General features: G+C 44.6%; 2 protein-coding genes across 5 annotated transcripts; both read right to left on the reverse strand.

Moving 5' to 3' along the window:
* Window positions 1–2807: 2807 nt before the first annotated feature.
* Window positions 2808–6566, reverse strand: CHCHD2 (coiled-coil-helix-coiled-coil-helix domain containing 2). The gene is made up of 4 exons (XM_035722585.1): window positions 6405–6566; window positions 4411–4660; window positions 3767–3923; window positions 2808–3116 (listed from the first exon to the last, which is right to left on the reverse strand). Exons 1-4 carry the CDS (start codon window positions 6452–6454, stop codon window positions 3106–3108), a joined length of 468 nt encoding a protein of 155 aa, XP_035578478.1. The 5' UTR covers window positions 6455–6566; the 3' UTR covers window positions 2808–3105.
* A 10244-nt stretch (window positions 6567–16810) lies between these two features.
* Window positions 16811–19882, reverse strand: NUPR2 (nuclear protein 2, transcriptional regulator). 4 transcript variants are annotated; one of them, XR_003523134.2, is made up of 5 exons: window positions 19504–19880; window positions 19017–19189; window positions 18875–18929; window positions 18302–18433; window positions 16811–16869 (listed from the first exon to the last, which is right to left on the reverse strand). XR_003523134.2 is itself a non-coding variant. In XM_027612251.2 (2 exons), the coding sequence occupies exon 1, from the start codon at window positions 19804–19806 to the stop codon at window positions 19510–19512; it is 297 nt and encodes a 98-aa protein (XP_027468052.1). In that variant the 5' UTR covers window positions 19807–19882; the 3' UTR covers window positions 18969–19179; window positions 19504–19509. The 4 variants fall into 4 exon arrangements, 2 of the variants coding, with proteins under 2 accessions (XP_027468052.1, XP_027468051.1); XR_003523133.2 differs by lacking the exons at window positions 16811–16869; window positions 18302–18433 and having other exon boundaries at window positions 18453–18929; XM_027612251.2 differs by lacking the exons at window positions 16811–16869; window positions 18302–18433; window positions 18875–18929 and having other exon boundaries at window positions 18969–19179; window positions 19504–19882.
* Between the last annotated feature and the right edge of the window lie 1141 nt (window positions 19883–21023).

The following is a 21023-nucleotide window of genomic DNA, read 5'->3' on the forward strand; positions in this document are numbered from 1 at the left end:
TTTGTGTGGCTGACCTGCAAAGTGCAGACTTTAAGCGTTAGGGAGCATCCCCGTTAGGAATCCATCTCTGATCTACCTCCATGATTTCATCCTTAACCCATTTGGTTTTCAGCCTGTGGGCCATTGGGAGGAGCTCCGGGTGCCAGGAAAAGCGTATGAGCTCTGACAGGGTACACCTTCGGGCTGTTTGGGTGAGGGTCCCCATCAGTATGATTAAGAGGTTGACAGAATTGGAAATAATGTATGTGACATGCTGGCACACAGTAGACACTTACTTGTTGCTCTCTTGTTCTAAAGCTACCTTTTTTTTTTTTTAAAGATTTTATTTATTTTTCTGAGAGAGAGAGAAGCACACAAGCAGGGGGAGCGGCAGGGGGAGAAGCAGGCTCCCTGCTGAGCCAGGAGCCCGATGTGGGACTCAATCCCAGGACCCTGAGGTCATGACCTGAGCCAAAGGCCGATGCTTCACCAACTGAGCCACCCAGGTGCCCCTAAAGCTCCCTTTTTTCAAACCCCTAATTCTAATATAACAAATGAAGGGAGCCGTAATACAGTACTTCACATAGAGGCTGAGCCCACAAGCACCCATTTGATTAGCATTTCACAAAGCACTTGCACATCTTCACTTGCACCCTAAAACTATGGTATTAAGCCCATGGTAAAGAGAATGTGACTTGCTCAAGGTCACTAAATAGGTGAGTAGGAGGGCCCAGACTAACCCCAGGTGTGGGCCCAAGTGCTCTTTCCACTGTTGATGCTGACCACCTATTTCTTCCACTCTGGGGAGATACTTTGCTGGATTGCTGCAGAGACAGGAGTTGCGCATGACTTGGGGTCTATGTATGGTCTCTGCTTGCTGAGATGCAACATCTGGCTCCAATGATGGGAACACTTCCATCTCCTCCTTTCACTCACTGTCACTAAGCTCCCCGACCCCTTTTGTTGTCCTCATGCTAAGCTATAGACTTGACTTCTGCTTTATACTTTCGTTTATAAAATCCCTTCTGACCTCAGGGCAAAAGGCCAATGTATCTAGTGGATTATTCCCTGGGTCTATCTCTGTGTAGCCATGGCTCCTACCAGGGAGAGGCCAGGACAGCCAGACTCTTGCATTTTATTGATGTCAGCAGTTCATTTTCCTTTTACTTTTTACCTTATTTAAATTCAATTATATACTGTATTATTAGTTGCAGAGATAGAATTCAGTGATTCATCAGTTGCATACAACACTCAGTGCTCATTACTTCAAGCGCTCTCCTTAATACCCCATCCCCCCGCCCCCCTCCCCTCCAGCAACCCTCAATTTGTTCCCCATAGTTAAGGGTCTCTTATGGTTTGCCTCCTTGTTTTCATCTTATTTTTCCTTCCCCTCCCCCATGTTCATCTGTTTTGTTTCTAAAATTCCACCTGAGTAAAATCATATGGTATTTCTTTCTGACTTATTTCACTTAGCATAATACCCTCTAGTTCCATCCACGTCACTGGAAATGGCAAGATTTCATTCTTTTTGATGGCTGTTTACTTTTTTTTTTAACGTAAACTCTACACTCAATGTGGGGCTTTAACTTACAACCCCAAGATCAAGAGGGACATGCTTTACCCACTAAGCCAGCCAGGTGCCCCATTTTCCCTTGATTCATTGATTCAATACACTATTAGGGTACCCACCATACACCATCACACCTTGGACATAAGGGGCAATAGCACAATAGCACTATGAACTTAGAAGTCCTGAGCTTTCCCAGAAATGGGCAAAGGAGCCCACTGATGAATCCAGAAGGAAATATGGTGGGGGATTTGCCAGGAGTGAACTGTATGTGGTGATTCAGCAAGGTGGTCTTGGCCCCTTTCAGGAACTCAGTAAGAGTGGAGCCCTCTAGGGGCACCTGGGTGGCTCAGTTGGTTAAATGTCTGCCTTTGGCTCAGATCATTATCCCAGGGTCCTGGGAGGGAGCCCCACATCAGGCTCTCTGCTCAGTGGGGAGCCTGCTCCCTCTTCCTGCCGCTCCCCAACTTGTGCTGTCATTAAATAAAATCTTAAAAGAAAAAAAAAAGTAGAGCACTCTAAGAACACAGCTGAGAACAGGAGACAGCAACTGAAAAATTTACTCAATAGCACTTTCCTCACCCTGTAGTAACACAAGTCTCTCAAACTTACAGATTGGAAAAGAAATCAGATAGCCTCGGAAACGTCCATTGGAAAGTAGGAAAAGTGCAGAGCACAACGTAGGCTGGAGATAACTTCCAGAAGTGAATATAATTTTGAGTTGTGAAGAAGGGAGCTGGGTTCATTTTTAAAAAATGATGCACCCCAAATTGAGTCCATCTCAAGACAACATGGAGTGGGCAGTCGCAGCTAGCTTGAGTCTTTCAGCAAAGGGAAGCTACAGTGCCTTAACATAGAAGAAAAACTTTGCAGGGGGACTGCCTGTATTGAGAGGCTGGTTTTCATCTCTGACCAATTAACTGGATACAGGAGGGGAATTGACATGTAGTGCTGACCTGGCCAGAGGAACCCACTCACCTAATAGGTCTATTCCCACATTTCCTGTTACTGCTCAGTTTACCAAACACTGGCCTGCCACCTGGAACCTTTTTTAAAGAGCACTATGTTTACTAGTGAGCTACTCCTTACAGAACTACTTTTCTACAAAAGCTCAGGGAGCCTGGCCAGATCATCCAGATGGATGTGAATTTAATACTGAGACTATAAAACGGATATGCTTAAAGACATGTTAAGACAATGGAGTACTTTTACAAAATGCAAATACCGTTATCAATTTATAATCTTACACTTCAAAGACACATTCTGGGAGAAAATCACTTTATTCTAATTCACAAATGAGAACATCACAAAAGGTGATTTAAGGAGGCACACAAATATCTGCCCAATCCCAAATTCAAACCATCTCAATGAACTTCTATACAGTAAGAACAACCTTTTTTATTCCAATTCTGAAGAAAGCTGTATTTAATGATGAAGGAGAAGCTTAACTGGTGGTTTTACACTTTATATATTCACCATTCACCATCAATTATATTTTTATGCTAAATTAACTTGGTTATGAGAGATGATTTTCCTTATCTTCAATTTGAACTTCTTGATTAGGCTAATCCTGCAAACAGAAAAGATCAGTGAGAAGAGAAATAGCTGTATATTCTTAGCAAAGCAGAAGCCCTCCAAATGGTAGGAGGGATGAAAGCCCGAGGTTATCAGTTTCTTGCCTAAATGAAGGCAGGAAAATGAAAACGGAACATTTTAACAGATGGTGAATTCTTAGGTCAGTAAGGGGAAGTTATACAAAAACAAGCTCACTGCCAACATTCCACACAGCCCAAACCTCAGACTTCCACTGAGGGACTGAATACACTTGTCTCTCAAATAATCTGTGAAGAATGCCAAGGACTTATCAGTCTTTATACCCAACCTTGGACTTCAGTGAAAATGGAATATCATTTTTTATTCACAGCTTTAAGGCTGTAACACCCACATCCTGTAACCAGAACAAGACCTGGCACACTAATCTACACCCACTTAAGAATCAGATTCACAACATAACTGGTAAAAGCGTAAGATAGTGACTAGAAATCACTGGACCAGCTCTTTGTTAGAAAAACTAGATTATTTTTAGAATGTAAACAAAATCTCCTCTAACTTGTCAGTTTAATTTACTACACAGACTCCCAAAGTTCTATAGGGCCCAGGAGTATCATGCTGTGAATTGCACAGATGCAGGTTCAATCAGGGATTGATGTTATCACCTACCATTTGCAAATCTGCACTGTTTCAGCACCTCGCTGAAACCTTCACAAAGCTTCAGGTCACCCTGGTTCTGGGCACACTCCAGAAACTGTTTCATCTCATAGTGGCATGGGCCAAACTGCTGCTGCTCCTGGTATGCTGGCTGGGTTTCCTGAGGCTCCTGCAAAGGCGTTAACATTCAGAACCATTAAGAAAGGAAATTAGATTTACGCCTGAACAAAGAACAGTATCCAATGTCTTTGAGGTCAACTGGGGAGACGTAACTAGAACTAGATGCAAATTAGTTTCCATCTAATAACATGGAAAGTGAAAATTTTTAAAGGCAGAAAGCAAATCTGTGTCTTTGGGGCGTCTGGGTGGCTCAGTCGTTAAGCATCTGCCTTCAGCTCAGGTCACGCTCCCAGGGTCCTGGGATCAAGCCCCGCATCGGGCTCCCTGCTCGGCGGGAAGCCTGCTTCTCCCTCTCCCACTCCCCCTGCTTGTGTTCCCTCTCTCGCTGTGTCTCTGTCAAATAAATAAATAAAATCTTTAAAAAAATAAAAAAATTAAAAATTAAATTACAGACAGCTCCTATACATAAGAAACTTACAAATAACTAGGTTTTCTCGTAACGCACCACTGAACAGCAACACTGCCCCAAATCTTACCTGGTAAGTGATGTCAGGCCTTGAAGGCTCAGCATTGCCTCCTCCACTGAAGCCCCCAGTGATGGCATGACCTATCGTGTGCCCGACAGCAGAGCCCACAGCCACGCCAGCTGCAGTGGTTGCCATCTGGGCCATGAGCCCTGGCTGCCGGGGCACAGCAGCAGGTGAGCCAACAGCAGCTGGTGGAGCCGCTGCTGGAGGCTGAGCTGCTGGCGCTGGTCTAGGTGCCACTCTCATCTGAGGTGCCCGGCTAAGAAGGAAAAGAACAAAAGTATGAAGTGCCCACTTCCTACCAGGCTTGGAAATCGTCAACCTAAAGAAATGGTACTGTTGAGCAGTTAACACCACAGGTTTGAATTGCATGGGTCCACATTTTTTTTGATAAGTACACTATCAGTATAGTACTCTGTTTATCTTCTCTTCCGATTTCTTAGTAACGTTTTTTCTTTAGCTTACTTTATTGTAAGAATACGGTATTATAGTAATATAACACAAAATACATGTTACTGCGACTGTTCACGTTATCGCTAAGGCTTCTGGTCAACAGTAGCCTTTCACTAACGTGTCCAGTACTGCTTTAAAAACCTTCACATATGGGGGCGCCTGGGTGGCTTAGGTCACGATCCCTGGGTCCTGGGATGGAGCCCAGCGGGGAGCCTGCTTCTCCTTCTCCCTCTGCCTGCAGCTCCCTCTGCTCGTGCTCTTGTCAAATAAATAAAATCTTAAAAAAATAAAACAAAAATTTTCACATGTTATGTTCCCTCTGGCCATTTTTAGATTGTCTCCTTGGGTGCTCGTTCCCCAAATAAGGCTAAGCCAGAAGTTTATGACTTCACTTCCACCACTTGATTGGCATCACTTTACAAAAATGTGGTTTTCTGTCCTTTGCAGAGAAGCTTCTTTCCGTTAAGTGAACCACTTTCCTACACTCCTAGTATACCATGTGAACACAATCCACCTAACTCCAGAGAAGCAATGTAGTACCATGCTAAACGTCCTAAACTGGTCACTGGAAAACTCGGGTCAGACCTGGCTTTCCTACTTACTGATAGAGTGACCTTGGACAAGTCACTTATTCCGATTCTCGAATTTCCTTATTTCTGGGAAAGAGGAATAACATCTATCCCTAAGGTTACTGGTGTTAAGGTTAAAGTATAATTAGCAGTATATTTTAATATCTTAAGAACTAGAAAAGAGGGACGCCTGGGTGGCTCAGTCGGTTAAGCGTCTCTCAGCTCAGGTCATGATCCCAGGGTCCTAGGATCGAATCCCACATCGGGCTCCTTGCTCAGAGGGGAGCCTGCTTCTGCCTCTGCTACTCCCTCTGCTTGTGCTCTTTCTCTGACAAATAAATAAATAAATTCTTAGGGAAAAAAAAAAAAGAACTAGAAAACGTCATGTACACGTGAGGCTTTACTTTAGTAACTGCGTTCCCAACTGGGCCGAGGCCCTGTAACACTCATTGCTGATGCTCAAAGATTATCCAGTTTACTGAAATGCGATCATTTTCCCGATTATACTACTTTTCTACGACACTGGTTTTTTTCTTTCTCTTTTTTTGGGCTACTTTTGAAGTTTCAGCCGTTTTACACTCAAAAATACCCACTTCTTTCTAGGATATGACCGTTTTAATTTAAAATGAGCTCTAGGAGCGCCGGGCTGGCTGAGTCGGAAGAGGAGCGTGGGAGTCTCGATCTTGGGATCGTTGAGTTCCAGCCCCATGCTGGGTGTACAGATTACTTAAATAAGAGCTCTAAAGTATTTTAAGTACTCATGGGCGTTCGAAATTAGAAAGTTTGCCACTAACGGGAAATCTAGCTAAAGCCCATATACAACCAGCCTACGGCGGGCGGAGACTGGCCCACGCCACACCGGCCTTCGGACGCCCCCGCCCGCGGCCTCCACCGGCCTCCGCCAGGCCGCGGCGAGGCCTAGCGTCTCCTCCGTCTGCGTCACGGCGCCGGCAGGGCCCCAAACCCCCGCGGTGGTCTTACCTGGCCGGAGGGGCCACGCGGGAGGTGCGGCTCCGACTTCCACGCGGCATGGTGACTTGCAGAGCAGCTCAGGGTCTAGAAATCCGAGATTCGGCCGAGACCCCAGCGCCTTGTGCAGAACGGAAAACGGAGGGCGGGATTGGCCTCAGCTCACGACCAATCAGCGCACAGGCAGAGGCCTCTCGCTCGCCGACGTCTCCCCGGGACCTGAAGGTCACTGGAAGAACAGGACGTCACGGCGGCGCCTGGTCGTACGCGGTTTGCGTCATGAGCTCCGCGCCAGGCTCATTCCGGAGACCGGAAGTGCCTGAAGTTAGCCGCGCGGTTCGTCCTCCCGTCCTTGCCTGAGTCAGAACCGCTTGCTGTTTGCATCCTAGGGCAGGAGGACCTCGTTGCTTCCTTCCAAACGTTTGTATTAACACGGTAGACAAATCCAACCTTGAGAATGAGGCAGATATCTGGCGCGACTGCCACTGGACTTTAGACGAGTTAACTTTCCTCAGCATTACGTTACGTGTTTGGGTAAATATTTTTTGAGGACCAATGTGGGCATATAATACGAACTGAACGAAGGAAACCGAATACTTTAGGCAGAATCGACAGAGCTGGGTTGATTCTATTTGTAACTCTTATCTGGATTCAGGCAACAAAAGTTGAGATTGTAGTAATGCTTTCACATTCATTACTATACATTTTTAGGCCTTTTTCATATGTATCATAGTACCGGCCCATAATTGGGATGGTATTCATTCACTGATAATTAAAAATGTTCTGAATGATTTTCAAGTGCTGGCTAGGTTCTGGAGATAGATACATACCAAATAAAACAAGACTCTTTCTTTCTTTATTTTTTTTTTTGGTCGGAGAGCGCAAGCAGGGGGAGCTCCAGGCAGAGATAGAAGCAGGCAGAGGGAGAAACAGGCTCCCCTCCGGGGCAAGGAGCCAGATGAGGGACTCGATCCCCTGACCCTGGGATCATGACCTGAGCTGAAGGCAAATTTTGCTTAACCCTCTGAGCCACCCAGGCGTCCCAACAAGACTCTACCTTAGTGGAATTTAAATTCAGGGAGGGGGAGACAGAAACGCCTACATAAATCAGGTAGTGGCGACAGGAAGCAAAAGCAGGATAAGTGAGATGGGGGTTAGAGGCTGGAGAGGCAGGACTCTTTGAAGAGGCAGCATTTGAATAGACTCCTTGAGGAAGCACTGAAAGAACCAAATGTTTATCGAGGTTAAGAGCATGCCAGGCAGAAGGAACAGCAATTGCAAAGGCCCCAAGGGTGTGTGTTTTAGTGACTGCTGGTGTGACATGCTTGTAACAGTACTGTTTTAGAACCTCTACAGTAGGGGAAAGGTTGGCTAGTGGCATTTCATGGTGGGTTTCATGGGAAGGTCCTTGGGATGGGTGGGATTTATGGAGGAGAAAAAGCAGGGGTGTTCCCTCCATTTCTGCTTGGGTGTCAAAGAGGAACTTCCCCCTTCCACCAGAGGTAGCAGAGTTTAACACATTCTTTCCACTAACAGCCGAATGTGTGTGGAACCAAAGGGTAAATAATGCAAAAACCTTTCATGAAAAACAAAGTTCTATTTTCACAGAACTTAATAAAAGTTTTACAAATGATATGACATTGTACTTGCCCTTGGATAATTCATAAGCAGAGACAGAGCGAAGGAGCCTTATAAAGGATATCATGGCACAAGAAGAGCTTAGAATAAGCATAACTTCGGACAGTTTAGACAAGCATCCAGAACAGCGACAATTTTAATCATACCCGGCTAAGTCATTAATTCCTACACTGAGGAGAGAATATTAGATATTTGTACAAGGTTATTTTGTCATTGTATAGGATTGGAAACAACCTAAATTCCTGTCAGTAGAATACTGATTTTTTTTAAAAAGCCACATCACATAATGTGCAACTATAAAAAGGAATAAAAAAGCTGCTCCAGGCAGCAGCTCTTTCTGCCCACGGGTCCTGTCGCCGTGCTTTAATAAAGCCACCATTTTGCACCAATGTCTCAAGAATTCTTTCTTGGTCGTTGGCTCTGGACCCCTTCCCCCCAAACCTCACCTCTATTCCAAAACCACATCATTTGGCGCCTGAATGTGGGGCTTCTGAGTCTTTTCATCGGGACTCCGAGCTTTGGTGCAAACTTGGTGAGTACTGTACTGTCTCTCTTCCTTTACTTTCATTCCAGGGGCCCTTCAAGGAGTATGGGACACATGAAAGTGTTATTGGAACACTTTCATGCCGATTGCTTAGGCCGCAATCCTCTAGCCCATGGCTGCTCTACGGGGAGGAGAAAGCCTGCCTTTTGGCTGAAAGTTAGTACCCTGGCCAGAATGGTAGCAAGACCCAGAAACTTGGTGCCCTCTCTTTACTGCTGTCCTTATACAAAGTTGTTTGTCCTGGGCACGGGACACCACCTAAGTCACCAGGATAGCGCCAATCTTAAGACTCCTGTGTGAGCTTTCCTCCTGACTGATCTAATGTGATCCCCTTCACATCCCTGGTCTAGCCACTTCTGGCCACAGGACCTCCACTGGGAGCCCGCCGAAGCCAGTACCCGATTGAATTAAAACCCAACCAGGGACTGTTTCCTAGGGAAATTGGCTGTAAGGACTACATGTGTTGGGATGTCACTTAGATCATGGTGGATTTCTATCTTTACTGTTTTCCATCAATGTCCTCTATTTACTAAAGCTATAAAATTCAGTTAAAATGGCAGGTTCTTCAAGCCAAAGTAAAATAAGACATGACCTTCAAGGCACCCATCTGTAGCCTGGGATGCAATGGGGAAATGGGGGGACACTAGCATCCCTCCTACAGGGGCCTTTATCGGCAACGATGGTTATAGCGATTTTGTTCGGGAAATGCCTCGGGTGACTTTGACACCATGAACCTCTGACTTACCCTGGAACGCCACCTGGGAGTCGGGAGTGGAGGGCAGGGGGATTTTCTAGGTAATGGACCTTCTCTTTTCTTCAGTTCCCAAGAACTCTCCCTTGGGGTGCCTTTTAACCCCCTGGAAACAATTCAGATTGCAAAACTTAGGAAAGGACTGAGCTCCTGTAACACTGCATAGCCTCAGTGGGATCTATTAGCTCTCCTCTGCAGGAAATAGGGCGAATAGATCTAGGGTAACTTCATTGCTCATAACTAGCCTTCATTGCTCTACACCAGGACCTCGACCTAAAATGGCCTCTTGCAGAATTTTGCCTGAACATTCTGGCTAGTAACCTCCTCCCCACGCCGACATGTTGTTTGATAATTATCTAAATAAGCCTCCGAATTAACCCAGGTTGCTGGAGGAAACACAGGCCCTTCCTAGCAAAGGGGACTCTGACTCTCTCACTGTTCCTCCTCCTAATAGATGTGGGGGCTTCTCCTTCACTCATTTCCCGGGTTAATGGCTATAACTGGAGCCAACTGTGGTTAGTCTCCCTCGGACGGGAACTTTGAGGGATATTCCCAAGCAGCTGCTGAAACTCCCTTTGTTTCAGGGACATTCCCTGTCTTCTCCGGCCTGACATGGACTGCCTATTCCCCGCTGTTGGCAGGAAAACATGGTGTCTGTGCCTCTGTTGGAGCTGATGAGCTCTGGAACCGGGAACCCTTTCTCTGCCTTCTGGCAGCACTTGGCATCTTCTGTCTCCCCCTCCCCCTTTCTGTTTCCGCACCACCTGGGTGCGGCCTGCATAACTGGCTTCTAGACCATCTTTGGTGCCTCAGGCACCATGGCTCCTTCCCTCACTATCAAGCAGCAAGAAGAGCATCCCCTGGACCTAACACCGCCCACTCCAGACTTCCCCACCAGCGTCTCAGGTAAAAACTGACAATGGGAAGGAAGGATCCAGGTGGAACATAATTTAGTATTTAAGCTAAGTTAAGTTTGTTGGTTTAAGATAGACCTGTCTTTAAAGTTAGCACTAAATGTGAAACTTTTATTCTATCGAGGTTTGCTGAAGGTCAAATAACCTCGTGTTAGCTCTGTTGCAATTTGTTAGTAAAAAGATGACTAAAATGACGGTTAATTGTCTTATCAAAATTTTCATGGGTAATTGCTTTCAAAGTCTTTGGTAACCTGAAACTAAAGTTTTGCTTGGATGATGAGTGGGATTAAATTCATTGGACATCTAGGTAAAGTGCTAAAGCATTGATTACTGAATGTAGGTTTGCACTTTTGACTTCTTATTGCAAAGAAACTAAGGATATTTGAGTCTCTTGGTAAACATTGTGCTTAATAGATTCATAAAATTGCCGTCTAAAAAGTTTCGGTGAAACAGTTCATAGTTGGTTACTACTTAGTTTTCACTGGAGATGATTTCTAAAAGTGAAAAAGTTCTACTAACTGTAAGACTGATGGAAATAAGGGCACCTGGGTGGCTCAGATGGTTAAGCGTCTGCCTTCGGCTCAGGTCATGATCCTGGGCTCCTGGGATCGAGTCCCGCATCGGGCTCCCCGCTCCTTGGGAGCCTGCTTCTCCCTCTGCCTCTCTCTCTCTGTCTCTCATGAATAAATAAATGAAATCTTAAAAAAAAAAAAAGACTGATGGAAATAAGAAAAGCAACTCTGTGTAAGAAAAATATAAGTGATGTAGGAGAAAGAATTCTTGAGATGTCTTTGGTGCAAAAAGGTGATTTTATTACAGCATGGGGACAGGACCCATGGGCAGAAAGAGCTGCAATGGAGTCATGAGGAGTGGCCCATTATATACTTTCAAGTTGGGAGGCAGTTAGGGATAGCGTAAATGTCTAAGGAATTTTGGAAGCAAGGTTTCCAGGACCTTGAAGGGGCTAGCTATTGTTGGGAAAATGTCATTTATTACCGTCTAATAAAACCTTAGTCATGAGACCCTTCAGATATATATCGGTCGGCCATATGCTTGGGGGGTTTAGTGATAAAGGAAATTTCTAAAGGAATTTTTTTTTTTAAGATTTTATTTCATTTATTCCTGAGAGACAGAGAGAGAGAGGCAGAGGGAGAAGCAGGCTCCCAAGGAGCAGGGAGCCCGACACGGGACTCGATCCCAGGACCCCGGGACCATGACCTAAGCCGAAGGCAGACGCTCAACCATCTGAGCCACCCAGGCGCCCTCTAAAGGAATTTTTATATGTTAAAGTAGACTTACAGGATCCTGGGGGTCGGGAGGTCAGGCTAGGACTGTCTTTTGCCCTTAGCAAAATACCAATATCAAGGCAGTTGAGTCCCTAGAGGAATGCCACCCTGCCTGTTTCAAGGACTTGTCAGTGGGTAGTAAGGAAATTTAATAATTTTTCTTCTGCTTTTGTTTCCCACATCATAAGGAATGGAAATGCATTTTTGTTGAAGGTAAAAGAAGGCAATTTTGTCCTAAATGAGACTGGCTAGAAAGAAATGGCTCCGGACAAAATCTGAATGCAAAGTAAAGTTGTAGGTTTGTGATGGGAAATCTTTGGAAAGGAATTTTAGGAGTGGTCAGGACAGCCTAAGATTGAAATGAATGGATTTTAAAAATAACATTGGTATAAGATTGAAAGTCTGCTTTCTCTCTGTTAAAAGGACAAAGTTTTCTTGAATTGTTGGTCTGCTCTTGATAAGAAAATGTAAATAGTTGTTTTCTCTTTGCCTGCCCAGAAAACCCATTTTCTGTGTTTTGCCTTTATCAGGTCTTTGACCATCCCTAATCCTATTAGGCATGTGCTTTAAAACTTTCTAAGGTTTTAACAAACTTCCCCAAGATTTAAATCAGGACCAAAATCTCGACTAATTAGGCTTATTTGTTTGGTATGTTACCTTCTGGTATAAGGTCATTATCACTCAAGTTCTGGCTATTGAAGTGTTAAAAGAAATAACTGAGTTTCCCAGTCAATTGCATCATAATGAATTCTCAGATCATTAACAATGTCCATTTCTGAGTTTTTGTCATTTATAATTGTTCTAATTCTCTTGCAAAATGAGTTTCAATCTTCAAGGAAGTCCATAAAAAGGACTTTTAGGACAAATACAGGTATTCAGTATCTTTAAGATCAAAATTGAAATGGGTAAGAATTCCCAGAACTAACTAAAAAGCTGCATTCAAATTAAACAAGAATTAGTAACACGGGACTAAATGAACTAAAAAGATGATTATAGTTTTGTGACTCTTGTTTGAAATATTGCTGGTTCTCTAATGTTTACTTTTTCACATTAAGCAAACTTTCTCTTAAGATGTCTATGACTTACAGAAACATGGTAACGTATTCATTTGTGAACACATTGAAGCATTTAACTTTTCTTTCTACCCGAACCCTTTGAAATTCAAAAAGGTCTCAGTAAGCTTTCTTCCAGTCATAGTCATTTGCATAAGTTCAACACGAATCTGTTCTCCTGGGGCACCTGAGTGGTTCAGATGGTTAAGCATCTGCCTTCAGCTCAGGTCATGATCTCAGGGTCCTGGGATTGAGCCCCCTCATCTGGCTTTTCTCTCTCTCTCTCCCCTGCTCATATTCTCCCTCTCCCTGTGTCTCAAATGAATCAACAACGACAAAAAAAAAAAAAAAAGAAAAAAAAATCTGTTCTCCTTGTAATAGGACACCATTGGAAATACTGGTTATTTTACCGAGGCTTTGACTGGAATATCACATTTGAGAGAGACATGCATAGATTCAGATATGACCAAACAGCTTTCAGGAACTAAGGTTGACTTTATGAAACCTGGAGCCATAAAGCCCTTTGGAAATGTTGGCCTGATACCTTGCTAAAGAGTTCCCAGCAGCCTCACTAGGTGAGTAAAGAATATCACCTCCTGGCAGGTGCAGGAGCCTCAGGATACTTTGGGGACCTTGCGAAGAGGAATTCGCCCTACAGGTATCATAAGGCTTGTCTGATGGCAAGCACTTGGCTTGGCTTCTGGCCTGGAGAGGCCACTACAAGTTCAACCTAGAGATTCCTTATAAAAGTTCCAGGAAAGATTCTAAAAGATCTGTATGATCATTATTCTTGCTGAACGTATGTAAATAATTAGGCTCAGTTTGTTAAAATTGGACTTGTTTTGCAAACAAATTAGTCTTGACTTGGCTATCTCTGGAAATGAGGATTATTTTAGAGGGAAAAATTATGTTTCAATAACCCAACTTTGTGGATGTTAAATCCTAGTTTTGATTGGTCCTTAGATGTTGTTTGCTTTAGCTAGACAACTTGAGGTAAACTTCAGAGAAATTGCCACAATAGCTCACATATAAGCAGTCTTCTTGCTTGTTATTCTGTGGGGCTAAAAACAGGACCCCATGGGCATATGATTATTTCAACAACTGGGAAATGGGGTAGATTCCCCAACAATCGTATAACTCAGCTATCACCTTGACCAATTCTATGTGGCTGGGATGACAAAATCGCTCCTTAAAAGCCAGAGCATATACCCCACTCTATGGGGTTAACAAGGGACTTGTGGAGATAATGGATGACCCTACTTTCTTTATGATTAGATTGGATGATACACTTGGGGATGCCCTTATCTCTTGAGATAAGTCTTCTCCCACTTGCTAGTGATTCCTTGTAATTAGGATATTATTAATGCTGGACCTCAAACAGAGGTGGTCTTGATGGTATCCCTTAGTCATATTTATCCTAAAAGCCACCTCTATTGAGGCACAATGGCAAACAAAGCCTTTAGCCACATATACAACCGTCCTCCTGGTAAAAGGAGCCTTAAAGCTCACTATGGGACAGCCCCTGACTATAATGACTTCTCATCAGGCCCAGAGTGTCTTAGAGACCAAAGGCCACCAATAGATGACGGGAGGCCGACTTATTAAATACCAGGTTATGCTTATAGATATGCCTTAAATAATACTTGAAACCTGTCAGACTTTAAACCCAGCTACCCTTATGCCTGGACCTGGCCATACTTCTATACAGCATAACTGTTCAGAGGTTATTGATCTTATTTATTCTAGTCAAACAGATTTAGAAGATTCCCCTCTTGAAAATGCTGATGACAGTTGGTTTACTGATGGCAATAGTTTCAAGGAAAAGGGAATAAGAAAAGCTGGGTATGCTATGGTGCTCACTCGTGCTTGCAATTGCCAAAGCCTTAACAATTAATATTTACACTGACTCCAATATGCCTTCCTAGTCCTACGTGCTCACAGAGCAATTTTTTAATAAAGATTTTATTTATTTATTTGTGAGAGAGAGATCACAAGAGAGCACACAAAGCAGGGGGAGCGCTGGGCAGAAGGAGAAGCAGGCTCCCCGCTGAGCAAGGGACCCCCCCCCCCCTTGAGGGATGATCCCAGAACTCTGGGATCCTGACCTGAGCCGAAGGCAGACGCTTAACCGACTGAGCCACCCAGGCGTCCCCCACGGAGCAATTTGGAAGAAAGGGGGATTATTATCAAGCCGTAACACCCCAATCAAATATGGGTCTGAAATTATTACTCTTAAGGCTGTAAACCTTCCTAAGGAGGTAGCAGTAATTCACCTCAAAGGACAGCAAAGAATATGACCTTAGAATCTAAAGGAAACAATTCACTAGACCGTGCAGCCAAGCGGGCAGCACAAAATAAACATTTAAGGATTTTACCAGTCTTAACTCCAATAAAGTCCATAAGTCCAATCTATCCAGACCAAGAAATGCACAGGACTGGCTTGTTAATAATGAGGGAAAAATCTTTATACCCAAAAATAACCAATGGAAGGTAATACAGGGTTTACACCAGGCTCCCGAGTTGGTTAAAAAAGCCATGGAGGTGGCAAAAACTTTGCTAAGAGAAATTGTCCCTAGATTTGGACTCCCTTGGTCCCTAAAAGTGACAACGGACAGTCTTTTATTACACAAATTCAAAATATCGCCCTCCAAAACTGAATAGTCCTTGATATCTTGACTGCAGTTAAAGGGGCCCGGAATTATATGACTGTGTTCTAAGGGGACCCAATGGCTATGTGGCTCTAACTTGTGGCCATGGCTTCCCCCAGGCGAGATAGGCTGCTGAAGATCACTCTTTAGTAAAATTTATGTAACAACTTCTCATTCCATAGTGATTTCAATCATTCTCAACAAATTCACATATAGGGGTGCCTGGGTGGCTCAGTTGGTTAACCATCTGCCTTCGGCTCAGGTCATGATCTCAGGGTCCTGGGATCGAGCCCCGCATTGGGCTCCCTGCCCAGTGGGGAGTCTGCTTCTCCCTCTCCCTCTGCTGCTCCCCCTGCTTGTGTGCTCTTTCTCTCTGTCAAGTAAATAAATAAAACCTTAAAAAAAAAAAAACAAATTCACATATACTAATCAAAATTTGAACAAATAACTCTTGGAGGAATTGTTACATATATGTGATACCAACGTTTGGATGAGTGGACCCCTGATGACTGCAATAAAATTCTAGTCAGGTGGTAGGTACCAGAAGTTTTAAAATTGTGCAAACCTGTTCCAGAAATTCCACATCTAGGAATTCCAGAAACAGTCATGAATGTGTAAAGAAATTAGCTATAAAGATGTTCATTTAACAAGTTGTATAAAATAGGGAAAATCAAAGTGTCCTACAATATAGAATTATATAAGTTATGATTCATACACATGATGAAATGTTATGCAGCCATTTAAAGTATTATGAAAGAATACCTGACATGAAAGTATCTTCACAATATATTAAGTGAAAGAGTAGGTATATATAGTATGTTTATATTCTGAGAAAGTTCATACGTATTTTAAAGACTTGAATTATGTACACTTAAGTAGTGATGTTAACGACTGGATAGTGATTGCTTCCTTTTTTTTTGTTTTTGCTTGTTCATATTTTCCAATTTGTCTAAAATGAACACACTTTTAGTAATTAAACATACCATAGTGGTTTAAAATAGGTCCACAGATTCTTCGACACTTCTTTCAAAAAGTGGAGCCTGATTCCTCTCCAACATCATGACCCTAAGCTAAAACCACCCTGTTAAGCCACTTCTGAATTCTTTACCTTTCTCTAGAAACTAAGGTAAGTATCTGTTGCTGTAAGCCACTAGGTTTTGGAGTAATTTATTACACAGCAATAGGTAACTAATACACAATTTCTACAGTTACTATATTTAAACTATAAAATTTTGTATCTAAGGTGAGCAAAATCTCGTTAGAACACCTAGAGTGTTGCTTTAACATGGCTTATGTCTGTCTGGGATTGTGATGAACTGGGAATTGTGTACCAACTGATATTAGCCCTAAGGTCCTTACACTAAGATCCTTACACTCTAAATCTAATTTTTTCCATTGGATAACTAAGACATACTTATGTGAATGCGGTGCCTTGCACATACCAGACAAAAAAGAATGAACCAATGAATGAATTTTTAACTGTTTATCTAAAAATACAAAATACGGGATGCCTGGGTGGCTCAGTCTGTTAAGTGGCTGCCTTCGGCTCAGGTCATGATCTCAGGGTCCTGGGATCAAGTCCCGCATCGGGCTCCCTGCTCAGTGGGCAGTCTGCGTCTCCCTCTCCCTCTGCTTGTGCTCTCTCTGTCAAATAAATAAAATCTTAAAAAAAATAAAAATACAAAAATACAAAATACTATATACACAAGTGGTTAGGTGGTGTTTAAATGAAGTTCTATGGATTTCAAAAAGGGATGGAGGGGCGCCTGGGTGGCTGTCGTTAAGTGTCTGCCTTCGGCTCAGGTCGTGATCCCAGGGTCCTGGGATCGAGCCCCGCATCGGGCTCCCTGCTCCTCGGGAAGCCTGCTTCTCCCTCTCCCGCTCCCCCTGCTTGTGTTCCCTCTCTCGCTGTCTCTCTCTCTCTGTCAAATAAATAAAGAAAATCTTTAAAAAAAAAAGGGGGGGGGGATGGAAATTCACCGTGGGTGAAAGATTCGGAGAGAAAGTGGCACTTAAAATAAGTACAGGTGGAATTTATTTTAGAAAGATTAAAATGGTAAAGGGGAAAAGGGCATGCTAAGTAGGACAGCACAGATTCACATGAAGAAGCAGAATCGAATATGGTGAGGACGGGACAGAAGATCTGTGTCAAGTACCGAGTGTGTTTTTGGAAGTTGTGGTACAAACTTGAAGAAAATCTAATAGATGATTTCCAACACAATGTAAGGAATCTAGGCTTTTTATCCTACAGGGTTAGAGCAGTCCTTGAGGGTTTTTTTTATGTTTAAAATGGTCTTCAGGAAGATTAATCTGGACATGGTATCTCTGAAACACAGCAGGAGAGGAGTAAGGAAAAATCCTGAAGGCCAAGACAGTGGCAGTGGGAAGAACATTACTAACGATGTAAGTGCTGTGCTTTGCTTCAGCAGCACGTATAGTAATCATGTGAGGGCCTATTATATACCAGGCACCAAGAACTTTACATGTATTATTTTTATTTTTTAAGATTTTTATTTATTTGTCAGAGAGAGAGAGCATAAGCAGGGGGGAGCAGCAGAGGGAGAGAGAGAAGCAGGCTTCCCACCGAGCAGGGAGCCCGAAGCGGGGCTCGATCCCAGGACCCTGGGATCATGACCTGAGCCGAAGGCGGACACCCAAAGACTGACCCACCCAGGCGCCCCTACATGTATTATTTTATTTACACCTCACAAGAACTCTTGAAATAGGTACAGTATTATACCCACTTTATAAATAAGGGAACAGATAACTTAAGAGTTTAAGCACCTTGCCCAAGTTCATACAGGTGTTTGACTCCTCAACACCAGGACCCCTACTATAGCACATAAAGTAAATGAAGAATATAACAGTTTGACTAGAGAGGAAGAAGGGATTGTGTTCTGTAAACTTAAAAATAGTTGCTATTGATTACCTCTTATGTGCCATGTGCCAGGCCCTTAACTGTGTTGAGGTGATTTATGTATTTAATCTATAATCCATAGTTTGGTACGGTAATCCAGTATCATTCCCATTTTACAAATGAGAAACCAGAAGCTTGGTGTAACTTGAAAGTTGTTACCTCAGTAGTGTGCTGAAAGTCCCAGCGATGAATAGTCAGAGTGAGGATTAAAATTCAGGTTGCTCCTTCCAGTACACAGCACTCTTCTCTTCTCAGAAGGACACACCACTGAGAGGCCTAATGGAATGCAGGCTGAAGAGAAAGGACAGCCACCATGACACTGACATTGTGGGTATAATCTTTAGGCCACAGCTCAACCCTTGTCTTTGGACGTGGAGTTTGTGGGTGGTTCTGAACAGAATATTGCATATGATAGAGGAAAACTGTGATGCCGGAAGGAGGGAATGCTTTCAAGTATCTGCTATACCTGGTCGTCTTTGTAACCAGCTGTATGACCTCTGAAAAGTGACTTGAAACTGCTTTGCCTCAGAATCCCCTCTACAAAATGGGAGATAGCAGCGCCCACCTGAAAGGCTTGTTGTGAGATCAACATTGCAGAGAACCTAGCAAATGTTCGATATACACTATTACAACGGAAAATATTCCTATTCTGGCAAATATTAAACTTGCACACCACATCTATAAAATCTTGTACAGATTCCTATCTTTGTTTCCCCCATTCATCTTCTTTACCCATAAGATGAACTTATTTGTTCATTTGCGGTCTTGAAACGAGTTACCGTAGCAGCTGGAAAAAAAAAAAAAAAAACCACCAAAAGAGTTAAAATGCCGTTCTTACTGCTTTTAATTAAAAACCCTAAAAAGGCATACCCACTTGGACACTTGGATGTTAGTAACAATCAGTAAGGAAAAGATACTGAAGCGGTAAACTTAAGCGATGTCGAAAAGAAGCTATGTTGACCAACATGGATTCTCCCCCTTTCGACCAGTTACAGCTGGAGTCAGAGATAATACTTTTATCAGGGCCTTCGGGTATCCTGCAGAAAACTGACAAAAAAATAAATTATTCTCTTTAGCCCATGCATTGGCACTGGAAGTAAATTCTTCACTTATATTTCATTTCCTAGCCTCTTCTCCCAACTACAAAATCCAAAAGGTAGCGTTTTACACTATTCTGACTGCAGCCCAGAGATAAGCTGGGCGTTTAGGGGGTCCAGCTATGACTCGCCAACGCGGAGCAGCCTCGGAAGGGGGCGACACTGCCCGCGTGCAGTCGCAGAGGGCCGAGGCGAGAGGCGCCCGGGCGGCCAGGGTGCTGGCGGGGCTTCCCAGGGTTCCGGCCGGTTGCAGCCCGCACGCACCTGCGCTCAGACGAGCCGAGTGCGCGCCCGGGGCTGCAGCTGGCGCTGGCGCCGCTTGCGCTGGCCGTTGAGGAGCTTCTGCGCGATCTTGCGCTCGTGGCCGCCGGGCACTGGCCAGTTGGTGCGCAGTTCCCGCTCGCGCCGCGTCCGACCCTTGCTGCGCCCGGCCCCGCAGGCCGGGAAGTCGCGCAGGTAGTAGTAATCCAGGCTCTCGTAGAGCTCCTCCTCGGAGCTCACGGGCGGCCACCCCTCGGGCGGCTGCGGGTGGAGCTGAGCCCGGGCGCCCAGAAGGACCGCGTCCATCACGCCGTTTCCTCGGGGCCGCGCGCCCGCGCGCTTGCTTCTGGAGGGACCTGCCCCGGGTTTCGATTGGCTCTGCCCGCGGGGGCGGGGTGACGGGTGACGTCACAGAGCCCGGAAGGAGGCGCACGCCGGGCCCCGGCCCTGCGGTCCCAGGAAGCGTGACCCTTTCCTCTGGCACTTCCTTGTGCGCTGGTGGCGGGAGAGGGGCGTTTGGCAAGATCCGACTGAGCAGTTTGTTTCTTTCGGCCCGAACTGGAAAACTACCCAAGTGCCAGCAACGATGAGGGACTGCTTAAAGAACACGGGCCATGCATTCCTCTGGAGGACTTTTATCGGCAGTATTTTGTTAGGCTGTTTGATGACAGGAGAAAGTGCTCAATAATGATGTAAAGTGAAAAAATCGCTTTGAAGACTATCTCTGGTATCCCAGTAGCGTATTTTTTAAAACATCTACCTATATAAAAGATTGAAAGGGAAGCCATCAAAACTCTAAAAGTACTTCTGGCTGGAAAGGCCATACATACATTAGCTCTTTTTCCTTCCCGCCGTCCCCGTTTTTGGTAAGCAGTATGAATGAATTATGTTAAGCGAGAGATTATAAAGGCCTGCTACAGAGCCTGGAACCGCGCGCAATTTCGCATTATTCGCGGGTGCCCAGGTCCTCCGGTCAGGGGACGCCAAACTTGTTAGCTTGACGCGCCGGCAATTTGGGGTGAGGGCCAGAAGTAGGGAGCGGCGGTGCAGGGGACTTAGCTGTGTCGGGCCCCTGCGGGCTAACCCGGGGGCGGGGGGGGGGGGCGAGAGCAATCAGGCCGGGTGGCCGCGCCCGAAAAGGCCGGGTCTCCCCCCCCCTCGCCGAGGCGGCAGCTGCAGCGCAGGGCGGGAGTCTTTCCGCTCCGTGGCACCCCAGGGTCTGCGGCGACTCCCAGGTCTCATTACCTAGTTACTGTCTCTCCAAACGCTGCTCTCAGGGAGTTACTGCGAAGAAGGCCTTTGGGTGAGGTTTAACTAGCCCAGATAATTCTCTTTTCACAAAAATTGCAGCTATCGTCTCGGGGATTTTCTTTTTAATAGATCAAAAATAATTCCCTACTTAAAAAAAAAAAAAAAAAAGGCCTTCCCAGATATTCGATCTTGCTTAGTTTGCTGCCGATTTGAGATTTTTTTTTCTTCGGCACTGTGAAGCCCTATCCCTGGTGGGGCGTGCCCTACATACC

The sequence above is a fragment of the Zalophus californianus genome, chromosome 10 (assembly GCF_009762305.2).
Source record: "Zalophus californianus isolate mZalCal1 chromosome 10, mZalCal1.pri.v2, whole genome shotgun sequence".
Taxonomy (NCBI): Eukaryota; Metazoa; Chordata; class Mammalia; order Carnivora; family Otariidae; genus Zalophus; species Zalophus californianus.